General features: G+C 33.6%; 3 protein-coding genes and 1 non-coding gene across 4 annotated transcripts; 2 read left to right on the top strand and 2 right to left on the bottom strand.

Moving 5' to 3' along the window:
* The first annotated feature begins 2,012 nt into the window (after positions 1-2,012).
* Positions 2,013-4,684, top strand: LOC130933404 (actin-3). The gene is made up of 5 exons (XM_057863011.1): positions 2,013-2,227; positions 2,431-2,506; positions 2,749-3,142; positions 3,486-4,099; positions 4,316-4,684. Exons 2-5 carry the CDS (start codon positions 2,447-2,449, stop codon positions 4,379-4,381), a joined length of 1,134 nt encoding a protein of 377 aa, XP_057718994.1. The 5' UTR covers positions 2,013-2,227; positions 2,431-2,446; the 3' UTR covers positions 4,382-4,684.
* Positions 4,685-6,235: 1,551 nt separating this feature from the next.
* LOC130936425 (uncharacterized) lies at positions 6,236-7,266 on the bottom strand. Its single transcript, XM_057866490.1, has 2 exons — positions 6,577-7,266; positions 6,236-6,496 (listed from the first exon to the last, which is right to left on the bottom strand). The coding sequence occupies exons 1-2, from the start codon at positions 6,892-6,894 to the stop codon at positions 6,407-6,409; spliced, it is 408 nt and encodes a 135-aa protein (XP_057722473.1). The 5' UTR covers positions 6,895-7,266; the 3' UTR covers positions 6,236-6,406.
* A 193-nt stretch (positions 7,267-7,459) lies between these two features.
* On the bottom strand, positions 7,460-12,172 carry LOC130935739 (DNA polymerase delta small subunit). Its single transcript, XM_057865622.1, has 15 exons — positions 12,056-12,172; positions 11,836-11,965; positions 11,612-11,718; positions 11,350-11,476; positions 11,004-11,111; positions 10,304-10,419; positions 10,134-10,217; positions 9,683-9,751; positions 9,525-9,596; positions 9,341-9,432; positions 9,120-9,247; positions 8,864-8,965; positions 8,692-8,759; positions 8,245-8,324; positions 7,460-7,842 (listed from the first exon to the last, which is right to left on the bottom strand). The coding sequence occupies exons 1-14, from the start codon at positions 12,113-12,115 to the stop codon at positions 8,265-8,267; spliced, it is 1,323 nt and encodes a 440-aa protein (XP_057721605.1). The 5' UTR covers positions 12,116-12,172; the 3' UTR covers positions 7,460-7,842; positions 8,245-8,264.
* A 94-nt stretch (positions 12,173-12,266) lies between these two features.
* On the top strand, positions 12,267-12,339 carry TRNAA-UGC (transfer RNA alanine (anticodon UGC)). Its single transcript has one exon. It is a non-coding gene; the product is annotated as a tRNA-Ala (tRNA).
* Positions 12,340-14,286: the final 1,947 nt, after the last annotated feature.

Below are 14,286 nucleotides of genomic sequence, written 5' to 3'. Positions count from 1 at the left end.
AATTTAATTTCTGTGCCCCCAATTTCTATCTACTCAAATGGGTCTCTCGGCTTTCCTCTCCCTCCCAAACGTAGTTTCTCTAAATTATTACTCAAATAGAAATACCTTCGAAAATAAAATAAAAAGGTAGAAAGTAAAATCAGAAAAAGTTGTCAACGGTGATCGAGGATTGTCAGAAACGGGATACCACGTTGTCTGTCTAGTTGGCGTTATACACTGCACGTCTTCACTTATCGCCGCGGGAACTTGTAACAACCATCAGATTCAATCAGTCAATGGAAGGATCCAATCGTAGCGACGGGGTACACCAAAGCGTTGAGTGGATGCGATATCACACAAGCAAACACACCCGACATGATCTATGGACAGTTGCAAACAGAGTTGTTGGGCCCACTTCTATCGCTTTTTGCACCGTCCCATGTATCATTACTCCCACTCCGTTCATCACCATTCACCGCTGTAAAGTTCATTTCAAAAATTACATGAAAAATTTATTTAAATTACTAGTCACGTAAAATTATTTTTATATAAAAATAATAAATACAATATAGACGTATGTTATATTAAATAATTTTTTTAAATATAATAAACTATTTAATAATCTTTAATCATTATTTTTATATATAAATTCCGAAAAAAACTTGAGCCCATTTGTAACTTTTTCATCATATGATCATTATGTCCAGCTCACTTTACTGTATAGTACTATAATGTTTTATGTTTATATTTGTGGGCTGGTACTGGGGCTTTTGCTTTTTCTTTTCCTTTTTCTTTTTCTTTTTCCATATATATTTGTGTTACTTGAATGTAATGAATAAATTGTGACAAGATGGTATATATGTAAAAAAGAAAAGAAAGGAATGAACATTTAATTTTTTCTAATGTAAGAATTTGTATAATCTGATTTGGATTATACTGAATTTCTTAGTAAAAGTGTTTGGTGCTATCTCTTGAAATGTTGAGAATATCAATGCCTTTTATATGTATTCAATTTAATAAAACTATAGACCATATAGAGACACTCCTAATTAAAGACATTGTCTTCATCCTTCCAATAATGTAATAAGAAATTAGTTATTCATGGATTCGTTTTCGTTTCCTCATATGTTAAATAATGAAAACTTGCTTTAAATTCATATACATTCAATGTACCAAAAAAGCAAAGAAAGAAATTATGGAATATGGAATATACAGCCATATAGGCAAACTAGGACAGATTAATTTGTGAAAATATTTTTATCTTTTGTTTTTTTCTTAAAACAGTTATTTTTATATTTTAAGAAATATGATTAATTTGTTAAAATATGTTTTTAAGCGTAAAAAACAATAAAAATATATTTGGTTAGTCTATTTCTAAAATGTAGTTTTAGTGTTAATTTAAAAGAATAAAATATATTTTATGAAATGTATTAATTTAATAAATATCAAACATAAAATAAATGCAGTTGTAAATATGTGTGAATATTTAACCCAATAATAATTACAAATTCCATGAGAGAATCAACACACTGTTCATGACATAAACGAAAATGAAAATATTTTGTTACGAAATTAGATGCACGTATAAAATTATTTTATATTTATGCTAAATCAAAATTAAATTCATAAGAGAACTGAAAATTTCGTTTCTATTTTTGTAATTTTTAGAGATATTTTCATTAAAAATATTTATACAATATTCAACCAGATAATTTTTTTTTTGTTTATTTTTACTTTTATAAAAGTGAAAATAAAAATGACCAAATTATTTAGACTTTAAAGTCTTTAAATAAAACGATTCATATTTAAATTTAGAGAAAAATGCTGGAATACTTGAATTAAATATCTAAATGCAATATTTTATATTTAAAAATTTGAACTGTTATAAAAAATAAGATTCACTCTTCAATACTTCATGCAAACACATACATTCTAAGAAAAGGATATAAGTGCCAGCTATTTCCAACAATAAATGTGGCCCGTGGATGAGATATTCGAAACAGACGGCCAAGATTACGCGACATGGAATTTGATGTTCATTTCAAACGAATTTCATTTGCCAGAGACTCATTTCCTCTTTTTGAAAACCATATATAAGGGCGGGTACTCCACTTTAACTTTGTGAGAGAATCACGCATAAGCCTTTTTTATTTTCTCTCTCTCTCACACTTGTTTCATCGTTTTCAATCCAAACACAAACACACACATTCCCCATTTAACCTTAATTCTTGTGTTTTATTCTTCCTAGGTGAGTTCATTTAGTACTTTTTCCCCCCTTTCAATTACAAACATAATTTCATTTTATTTTTCTTGTTCGCTCGTTCTGATGTTTTATTAATCCATGCACTGGTTGGTTTCTTAGTGTCATAGTAGTTTTCATGATCAGGGACATAATTTGGTTAATCTTTTTCATACTGTCTTATTTTCTGCAAATTTGGTGTCTTTTTGCAGCAATCAATAAACAAAAATGGCAGATGCTGAGGATATTCAACCCCTTGTTTGTGATAATGGAACTGGCATGGTCAAGGTATGTATGGATCAAGCTTGAGCCTTTTTCAAATCATAAACTTTACCATTTTGTCTTGTTAATCTGGATTATCATGTATTGGGAAAAGGCTTTATTGTTATTGTTGTTGTAATATTTCATATATTTAGTATAACTTAAGATGATAGTGTTACCAAGATTACTCAAAACATGCAATTAAGGGTATATAGCATAATCTGGTGACTGGTATGTAGTCTTGAGATGTCTGAGATTTGTGTTGGTAGGCTGGTTTTGCTGGTGATGATGCTCCAAGAGCTGTGTTCCCTAGCATTGTTGGTCGTCCGCGCCACACGGGTGTGATGGTTGGGATGGGACAAAAGGATGCATATGTTGGTGATGAGGCTCAATCCAAGAGAGGTATCTTGACTCTCAAATACCCAATTGAGCATGGAATTGTGAGCAACTGGGATGACATGGAGAAGATCTGGCATCACACCTTCTACAACGAGCTTCGTGTGGCTCCTGAAGAGCACCCTGTGCTGCTCACTGAAGCACCCCTCAACCCAAAGGCCAATCGTGAGAAGATGACACAAATCATGTTTGAGACCTTCAACACTCCTGCTATGTATGTTGCCATCCAGGCCGTTCTCTCCCTTTATGCCAGTGGCCGTACAACCGGTAATCAATCTTCAGTGTCGAATTTCCTCTGTTTAGTGTCAGTATATGATGATGATGCATGTGTAGATCTTCTTAAAATCTGTTATTTTGATAATTCAGCACAGAATTTATGGGACATGAACATGAGTATGTATATTGTTGTGGTCTTAGTTTTTGTTATAGCCTTATAGGGAGGTAGTTTGAAGATGTCACAGTTCAAACTTTATGTTTATTTTATAATGAGTGAAGGGATTGTTTCTTGAATGATGTATGTGATTTGAAGGATTAGCTTTCTCTTTAATAGTAATAAGGTATGTGTTGGCATTGAAATGGATTTGATGTTGTTTTGTTCTGTTTTATGCAGGTATTGTCTTGGACTCTGGAGATGGTGTCAGTCACACAGTTCCTATCTACGAAGGTTATGCTCTTCCGCATGCAATCTTGCGTTTGGATCTTGCAGGGCGTGATCTCACCGATGCCTTGATGAAGATCTTGACTGAGCGTGGATACTCTTTCACAACATCAGCTGAGCGTGAAATTGTGAGAGACATGAAGGAGAAGCTAGCTTATATTGCTCTTGATTATGAGCAAGAGCTAGAAACTGCGAAGACTAGCTCAGCTGTTGAGAAGAGCTATGAGCTACCAGATGGACAGGTTATCACAATAGGAGCTGAAAGATTCCGATGCCCTGAAGTTCTCTTCCAGCCATCCATGATTGGGATGGAATCTCCTGGAATCCATGAAACCACATATAATTCGATCATGAAGTGTGATGTTGATATTAGGAAGGATCTCTATGGTAACATTGTCTTGAGTGGTGGTTCCACTATGTTCCCAGGCATTGCTGACAGGATGAGCAAGGAGATTACAGCATTGGCACCGAGTAGCATGAAAATTAAGGTTGTAGCACCACCAGAGAGGAAGTACAGTGTTTGGATTGGAGGCTCCATTTTGGCATCCCTTAGCACATTCCAACAGGTAAAAATAATGCATCACCATAGTTACATAGAGCAAATCATTCAATAGACTTTGTTTCAAGAAAACCATACAACTAACAGAATACTTAGAGATCAAGAGAATCAGAGTTATAAAGAATGTTTTATGTTTTATATTTTCCTTGTGCTTTTGGGGCATAATTCCATGTCATCCTTTCTGAATATTTTTTATATTTCAATTTTCCTTTTCCATTTGCAGATGTGGATTGCAAAGGCAGAATACGATGAATCTGGGCCATCAATCGTTCACAGAAAATGTTTCTAAATCATGGAGAGCAAGAGGTGGAGGTGGACCAGTGGAACTGCAATATATATACTTTGTACTAAAGAAATATCATCAAGTGGTTGAGGAACTTTTTTATTTTCTATTCTCTACCATTTTCTTTTTATCATCTTCTTTCTTTTGAGTTTCCTTTTCTTTATATGTTGGATAAAGAGCATGATGGCTAGTAAGACATGTAACATTCAATATTTTCCCTCTCCATTTTGTGTAGAAGAGCTGTGTATTGTTACTTGTTTGGTTTGGTTGAATCAACAATTCTTTATATAAATTATTCTGATTAACATAGTGTGATGTGCTTGATTTATTATTCTCTGCAAGGAAAGAAGGCCATTGTTAATTCTTGTCCAATCTTTTTAGCTCTATCATATCCTACCAACATAACATGCCAATTTCACATCAAAATTATTACTTGTGTGTTCCACTTCCACCAGAGTTTTAAAATTATGCTGGTGTACAATGTATATGGCAGTGCCTGCAATAATTAAGCCTCCATAAACTATGCTGTTTCTCTAATCAACAGCAGCAACGACCAAATATTTTTGCATTCAGAGGGTCCATCCTTTTCAATCAATGCTTATCTCTTCTCAATTAATGTCTATCCTTTTCAATCAATGTCGGGGAAAAAAACATCTTAAATGAAAATCTTGTTGCAAAGTGGGAACTGGTAAAGAGGGAGGAAGAGATCATAAGATGTACTGCTTAACTCACACATGATGCAATCACTGGTTCTAGTTATAATATGTTTTAGAAGAAAATGATTCTTCCAAACCCCTGCACTAGAAAGAGTGACTGAGACGTGACTTTATCTTTTACTTTACACTAAATCCATGGACCATGAACAAAAGAGTACTAGGAAGTAGGAACTGTGTACAGAGCAATTATTGTAGTACTTGTACCATTTAAGAAGATACTATATATACTGTTTGTTGGCACCTTGTTTGTTGCATTTCCACAAGACCTTTTGGATGAGTGTGTTTGTTGAGTATTTCAAAGTGGACACCAAACCTAGGTAATCAATGCTCACTTTGTTTTGGGGGCCTATGATGCTTTAACATGCCTTTTACTTTACAGCATGTTATTTTTAACCTTTTAGTCCAAATCTATGCACTTGAAACTTGAGAATTGAGTGGTTGGTGTATGCATTACTGTGACTATTTTTATTTTAAAATTCTTCTTCTGGTTGAACCTTGAACCAAAGAAAAAGAACTTTATTTTTTGGAGTGAAAAAGAGTTACACAATTCAAGACAAAGCAAAATATAACAGTCCAAATAGGCAGCAGAACAAACCTAATTTGCTGTGCACAATTCTACAACTAAGAGTAGTGAATAGTTACTTTTTAAAGACAACTAGATACTTCACAAATTTAATCTGTTTTGATGCCCTTGTCTTCTTATAAGAATTATTTTCTTAAATTTTAGCCTCTTGTCTCAACCTAAAATTATTTATATTTTTTGTTGAAAAAAAAGAGAGACGGCAAGGAGACACGATCAATATAATTGTGTATGGAAGGGAAAGTCACATAAAGTCCTAAACACATGTTGGAACTTGGCTTCTGAAATGGCCTTTTCTGAATTATTGCATTCCATTATTCAGTTTATCATTGCTTTTCTTCTTTTAGAGAAAATGAAAAAGGTTGTAATAATTCATTTTGATCTCAATAATTTCATTTGTTCTGAGCTATTAGGAGGTTTAGGACTTGTATGCATCATGATGACACTAGAGATTTGAGGTTTCTACCACATTGCATGCAAGTTCACTTTCAATTCCACACTAGAAAATCTAATCATGTTTTAACCTTGAACTTGATAAGGCACAACAACATACACTACTTTTTCTATGGCAAGACAAGAAACTGGAGCAGAGAAGGGAATGGATGAAAGGATAAAGTTTATTAAGCTAAGATGAAAGAATAGAACAGAACAAGTAACAAGTAACAAGAAAACAACATGAATAAAGTGAATTAAACTAACAGTGCAATCAATATACATATATAACATAGGATGGGCCTAAACAATGTCATTGATCAAACGCTTATGGCGATGATAGTGCTTCTCGATGAAAACTCTGGAAGCTCCTTGCACAGTTGTGCGCCATGTCTGCAACATTGAATGGTTAGTAGTCTAATTTGTCAGTGTTGATTGTTGAAGCTTCAATTTTAGGACAAAGAGTGACTAACCTTTTGAATGGTTCCCAAGAGTGACCTGTTCCTGATATCTCTAGCCCGGAGTGGGCGGAGCAACGCCGTCCTGCGGCTGACACCGGGAGGCAGAAGTGATCTCCTCTCAACCAAAGCGGCAGCACTGCCGGAAGGGCTGTCACTGTGATCATCCCTCCGGAATCCCCTGGGCTTCTTGAGGCTAATGGTGAGACTCAAGTGTTTCTTGCGGGTTGTTTCCTCTGAACCCAGCTCAGCAAACTTCCTAAGAAGCTCATCGGAAGATTTCTTGGTGACGTGTTGAACCTTAGCATCAGCATCAACAGTAGCAGTGTCCATCAGAATTAGAATTGAAAATGGAGTGTGTTGTGTAGAATCAAAAGAAAAAGTTGATGGTTTTATGTGGAAGGGATTATGGACCGTTGTGGGAATGGAAAAAGGGAAGACAGGTAACGCAATGATTAATATTAAGTGAATGAATAATGGAAGAGAGGAGAGGGCAAGTGAAAACTAGCCGTTGGGGGGTTTAGGCTGAGATCTAAATCTAAATTCTAATAAAGGGCTTCATTTTACAGTTGCTGCTGTTTCTCTGTGCTTGCCATGTGAGACGGAACAATACAAAAACCCCTACTTGCAATTGCGCGCCTCTACGATTTCAGTGCTCTCATTCTCCCATGTGTCACGGGACTCATTCTAGGAAAACATGTTTCAGATTCTTATTTTATTCCTTCCTTTTCGGGTGTGTCAATCACAAAACTTTTTACATTTATACTTCCAACCAAGGTTGGTAAGTTAAAGTTGCATGATTACACAAGCTTGCATCAACGGTTTCTCCAAATATGAAATATCCACCAAGATATTTTATACAATTCAGCATAAACCAATAATAATAAATATTTTCTCTAGTTCTGCATGGTGAAAGATGTTTGAGTCGTGTACCTTCCCCCTTTTATTGCTAATCTACTACTGCAAAACGATTCATCAAGTGGCAGGACTTAAATATGTCATGGTCTGGGAAAAAACCTAGAGACTAGAGCAAAATTTAAATATTTCAAGAATTTTTTTGTCAAAACAAAATGCCCGAATATGTTACAACGAGAAAATTAGATAATTAGAAAAAAAATTACACAAACAGGTCAATATATTATACTAGGATATACAAAAATTATGATACACCCAAGAAATGGAGGAAGAAAGCCCTCATCAACTTTAAGCCTTAATTTTCAGGTCTTCGATCCATCTTGAAGATACAGACAGAAGGCAGGAATTCAACAAATTTCCCATCACCTGAATTATACAAGACAAGAAACATTTATTATCATTCCTAAGATGTAAACGCACATTTCTAGGAGCCTTAAAACACAAAGAAGCTCTTAGAAAGTAAGACTATTAACTAATACTAGTGGCAGGAAAACTTATGCATAGAAGTGAATAAGGATGAATTTGGCAATACACTACAAATTTTAAGTAAAGCTCAGCTTCTGGTCATGACACAATGCTATTTTGTCTCAAGGATATCAAGTTTGAGCCGGAACAGAATACTACGACAATAATGATTACTGGATTTACAATTCAGCTCAAATGCAGACAAGAGTATCCCCAAAAAACAGATGTCAACTACAGAACAGTTGCCTGTTTTAAAGAGAGAAATCATAATTCACTCTGTAAAATTTAGTTATATTTACTTACCACAACTTCAGTCTACATTCTTATGAGCTGAATTGAGTTCCAAAACTGAGAGCATGGCATTCAAGATCCCTCAAATTTACCTGCAAAAATGAGGAAGATTTCAACATAACCTTTTTTTATATTCTTTACATAAAACCTTTACGTATCTATATTAGAGGAACAAAATAAAATTCATTTCATGTGCTTCTTTTATGATGGAACTTTAAAATTGCTTCATTAAATAATAAAAGGGAGAAAAGCATGTGGAAAGATAACATATGTTATTTCTAAGAACCACATTTCCAGTTCATTATCAATTTGACATCATGTCAAAGGTTACTTTAACTATTACATTGTCAAGACAGCAAATGTCTTCTCAAGCACAAAAGACAAGTTATTAATGTGCTTATGGAAGCAACATAAGTATGAAAAATCCATCTTTAAGAGTAGTGTAAAAACTGAGCTCACCACAACTGCAACGCCAGATTCACTGAATTTCGGGACGCTTATGAGTCTCACAAACTGCCCTTCAGATCCTGCAATCAACATGAAAGCTAATGAGTGTCAGAAAGGGGCAAGATATAGTAAAAGCAAATCATAGAACATTTATTTCTGCACCATAGATCTAGAATAAAAATACCCTTTATGACACGAGATTCATATTTATCCTGATTGCCAACAAAGTACACATGAGGACAGCTCTCAATGAAGAAGGGATCACTATCAGTATAAGGATAGCATCCTGGAAGACAGCAATACACATCAAAATGTTAACTTCATTTGGAATTTTTAACTCTAGTTTTCTTCAGAAATAGCATGTGAAATATGATTGCCAAAGGTTCAACCTTCCATAAATGTTTATATTACAGTTGCATTGAAGTACACATTATGCATACCTAGAGTATTAGGTGCTGTAGGTGCTAAATGCCTCCACCTTAGTGTCCTTTCCATGAATTCAAGTTTATCTTTTGCATCAGAATACTTCTCAAGATCATCTACATTCTGACCTGAAGTGCCAAGAAACCTAAAAGAAATGCCACATCATGTTGAATGTATTGTAGATAGTAGATTCAGAGTCAAAGACAGTAATAGGTTTGTGATTTTATAGCCTACTCACCTGATATTATCAATCTCAAAAGAATGAGGATTTGTACAAGATCTAAAGGTGTTATAAGCTGCCGAACCAGGAAAAAGGCATCTATGCAATGGCTGAAAGTAAAACTCTTAGTAATACAGCCAAACAACACCTAACATATTATATAAACATAAAGCATATTTATCTTGAAAGAAAACATGAAAACCTGCTGTGGTAATGAGAAATTAGCAGGGTCGTTGGGTCCTGGCATGATATCCAAAGGCAAACCAGCTGCAATCTAAACAAACATAAGTAAAACTTAAGCAATTTTCATTTGGGATAACAATAACTACGATATAAGAATCAAAATAATAAAAATGAAACCTGATTCAATAAAATATCCAGTTCCTTTATTGGTTCAGCAATCCTTGAGAGATCCTTTGAAGCCAAATTCTGCAAATATTAAAGAAAATACCTCAATAAATTCTGGAGCAGTCTACAGCACCCATATGTCAACACCAACAGGAAAAAAAAATAAAGGGGGAAAATAAAGCATGAGATGTTTTGACTTATATTGTGTTTAATGTTTGAACTTGGAAAGGAAGAAGACATCATCACAGGAAACCAAAAGTAGAAAACAAACGGATTCATGAAAATGTTAACAACAGTTGAGATATCAGAGTTATGAGTCTTTATTATTATAAATTTTATAACCATTAAAGTGTTAAACAGCAAACATTGTACAATTGTACTACAAATGTTTGTAACTGTAATATTCTTTTCCCTAGTGGTAAATGCACAGAAGTAGGGAACGATTCTGCTATAACAACAATACCTGTCCATTAACAAGTCCACGTGGTATGCCAATAGAATTTCCAGCAATGACAACATGAACAATTTGAGATGCAATACTTTGCTCCTGTTCAATTGTCATTTTGACAAGTTAAAACTTTGAATGTTGCATGATTATCAGCATGAGAGTTCTGGGAGAAGAATCAGGTAAACCTTTTCATCTCCTAAATGCCCTGTAATATGATCAATGAAAAGCTGAAGCTGAAGAGGATTAGAATCACTGCTCCCCACATTTAATCCAGACACAAGAACAATGTATTTGTCTTCCCCTGTTGAATCCAAAATAGAATGAAATTTCAAATAGTTAATAATCAAAATTGAAGAAATGAGCACTAAAGATGCACAGTAAGTGTAAAGAATGGCAAGGCTGTTATTGATCATCAGCATCTTAACAAAAGCAAGAATGGGAAGCATAAGCAAGCAGCAAATTATCATTATGACAACAGATGACTTGTTAAGGTTTAATAATGCAATAGGCAAGTTGAGAAGTCAGTTTCTTAAACTTGCAGCAAATGTTAAATCTTGCACCAAAAGAAAGCAGACCATGTTAAGAGAATTGAAGTAGAAAGGCATCTATGGTTGTGACTATGATTGATAAGTGAAAAGCATCTATGCTGGAAAAACAAACAAAAAGGCAACTCAAACAGCAATTCTCACAGGAGTGGGATGCTAGTCCATGTAGATCCAATTCATCAGTCTTAATGCAAAATTAAAGCCTACCATATGAGGGTAAGATCCAGAATAATAATAATTGAAAAAGAAAAACACATGCACATAAACAGAGACACATATTCTAGGCATGTGCTTCACTAGATTAGCACCACCGTACATGTAAAAGATAGAGAAGTAATACTTGATTTAAGAGGGAATTCTATCTGTGGTGGTAGGCCAGCTTCTAGGACTTCCAAAACCGAAAAATCACCTGCCCCCGTTTCCTTTCCATGTAAGGCAACCACAATTCCTGTAACAGATGATGTCAGTACAATATCATCATCTGCCAAAAAGAATAATTTGTATGGCAGGCAAGTCGCATTACTAAAAAAACGGATATCATAAGTAGCCAAAAATTTAGCTTCGATCTCAAAGCATAGAAAAAATGAAACAAAGCCAATAGCATAACAACGAATGTGCTAGTGTTTCAGAAGTTGAATCACCATCCTACCATACCCGATTAAGATAATCTGTTTATAATTACATACCTGTTACAAACACAGAAGGCGATATGAGATCCCCGCCAAGCTTAACTCTCCCGCTTTCATCCTCCAACACTAGATAATCATCGTCGTGCATGAAGTTATGAGGCCTAACAAGTGGAACCGCAGATCTCTGTATATAAATTGCCATTGAAGCACATCATTGTCAATTTGCATACACAGAAAGTATAAAATTCACACAAAAATCAAATAAAAAAATACAATTTTTTCCCCTAAGACAAGAAGTTAAAAGTAAAAATCCCCCTACCTCCTTAGAATACTCATCAAGTATGCAAGGTTTGAGCTTCATGTGTTTATAGAGGGTTCCAACAATGACACACTCTTTTCCCTGTTCCAATCCCAACACAGTGCACACTGCACCAAACAAAGCATGAACTAAATGAGACCTAAACCAAATAAAAAAAATAAAAAAAAAAAAAAACACACACACACACAAACAAAAACCCTAAATTGGAAGCAAGGGTTACGAACCAGGGGTTTGGGGTTTCCATTGGGAGACGAGGGAATACAAGAGAGTGCGCATCAAGTGAAGCCGAGCGAAGTATATCTGGCTGTATTGCTGCCCCCTGTAAGTCTCCTTCCCAATTTCGAACGCTTCATCCTTAAACCCAAATCCAAATTCAAATTAAGCTCAGAGAAACTCGAGTACTGAAGAAAAAGAGAACAAAGAGAAGAGAGAAGAGAAGTGAACCAAGGAGGCATAGGAGCATTGCAATCTGCAGAGGCTGTTCTTCTCAGAGTCCATTCCCATGGCAATGGCGGGAAAAGAGTTCGCGCACTCTCAAATTCGAATCGACTCAGCTGCCGGCACTACTCTGAAGGAACCAGGGAGAAGTGGAACTTAATATAAACACCGATCGCTACATTCGTTATTTATTATTGATTCTGGTTGGACTTTCAAAGGGGATGTAGCTCAAATGGTAGAGCGCTCGCTTTGCATGCGAGAGGCACGGGGTTCGATCCCCCGCATCTCCAATTTGATGTTATCATCATTATGGCAATAATTATTATTATTATTTTTCTCCAATTTGATGTTATCATCGTTATGGTAGTAATTATTATTATTTTTTTTTTCATGCTATCTTCCTAGTCCCTACACTTCTTTAGACGGTTAAGTCTCAAAGTTGTCCTTAACGTCAACCAATTTAAATTCCTAACGTTTATCTTCCTAATCCCTACACTTCTTTAGACGGGTTATAGTACTATTACGAGTAAAGTATCGTTTTTGTCTCTAACGTAATAACGTTTGGGGTAAGTCTCAAAGTTGTCCTTAACGTCATCCAATTTAAGTTCCTAACGTTTCAAAACTAACTCAATGTTCTTCTGCCGTTAGGGATCCGTTAACAGAATTGACGGCGGGATAAAATTGAGATGATTTTAAAACGTTAGGAACTTAAATATGACAAAAATGTTGGGGACAAAAATAATACATAGAGATAAATTTTAATTTTATCCTTCAATAATATCAATTTTTTACTATACATAGTATTCAATTATTTTTTAATCACAACTAAATAAATTACACTTAATCATATTACTTTCATTTTAAATAAATTAATTTTTTATAATTTTACTCTTAAAGATTTTTAGTTATCAATGTTTGTAAAATGATTAGTATATAAATTTGTAGATATATATATATATATATATATATATATATATATATATATATATATATAAAATATAAATTATATCTTTTGTCTCTAATGTATCAAAATTCTTTAAAATTATAAAAAAATAAATTTATTTAAAATGAAAGTAATGTGATTAAGTGTAATTTATTTAGATGTAATTAAAAAATAATCAAATACTATGTATAGTAAAAAATTAATATTATTGAAAGATAAAATTAAATTAAAATTTATTTTTATATATCGTTTTTGTCCCTGACGTTTTGTCCTATTTAAGTTTCTAACATTTTAAAATCGTCTCAATTTTGTCTTATCGTCAATTCTGTTAACGGATCTCTAACGGCAGGACAATATTAAGTCAATTTTGAAATGTTTGGGACTTAAATAGGATAATTAAAATATTAGAAACAACTTTGGGACTTATCTCAAATGTTGAGGACAAAAATAATACTTTACTCTAATATTATTACTATTTTTTTTATAATATCCCTTTATACTTGTTTAGACGAACTAATGAACTAATTACTAGATCGTTAGTTATGTTATTAAATTCTTTAAGATATAGACTTAAATAATTAAATTAGTACTTCAATTTGCTAATAAAGTATGTGAATGAATGAGGGTAACTTCTTCAAGTCAACATACTTATTACTTCCCACACAGCCAAATGGATAGGTTTCTCATAGCCGCCCCTCAATCATGTGTGCTTTATTTAATTTAACACGTTAGTTTTAATATATTATTATATGTGTTACTACAACAATGGAAATATCTAAATTACTATAGTCTGATAATTGTCAAATTAGGACTCTATACATTGTTAGCCAACAAACAGAGACAATATTCATGAATTTTGTAGACAACTTGCCATTCTAATTAAATACCCAAAAGCTGGTTATGTATACTATTAATCTATAAAATATATGTAATATTACATAATATAAAAGTAATTAAGATAACAAATTTTCTTATACCATATATGATAAATGTTGGAGTACAATTAGGATCAATAATTAGCATTATTTAGCTCTAACAATAAAAAATATTTTGCAAAAATTATACATCTTCGTATCTTTATTATATATTGTATACACAGATTAGCTTTTTTGCATTACATTTTTTAGGAGAATAACAAATGTATGTCTAAGTTAATTATCTTTAGCTTGACTTAATTAACCATTTGATTCCACGTCTATGTGGTCAAGTGTTACGTCTAAAAACTAATGAACCAATAGGAAAACTTGTTTGTCGATAGATATGTAATAAAGTCATTATAAATAAGTCTTTGCAA

Source organism: Arachis stenosperma, chromosome 6 (assembly GCF_014773155.1).
Source record: "Arachis stenosperma cultivar V10309 chromosome 6, arast.V10309.gnm1.PFL2, whole genome shotgun sequence".
Lineage (NCBI taxonomy): Eukaryota > Viridiplantae > Streptophyta > Magnoliopsida > Fabales > Fabaceae > Arachis > Arachis stenosperma.
This window is presented reverse-complemented; position numbering and strand designations above follow the sequence as displayed.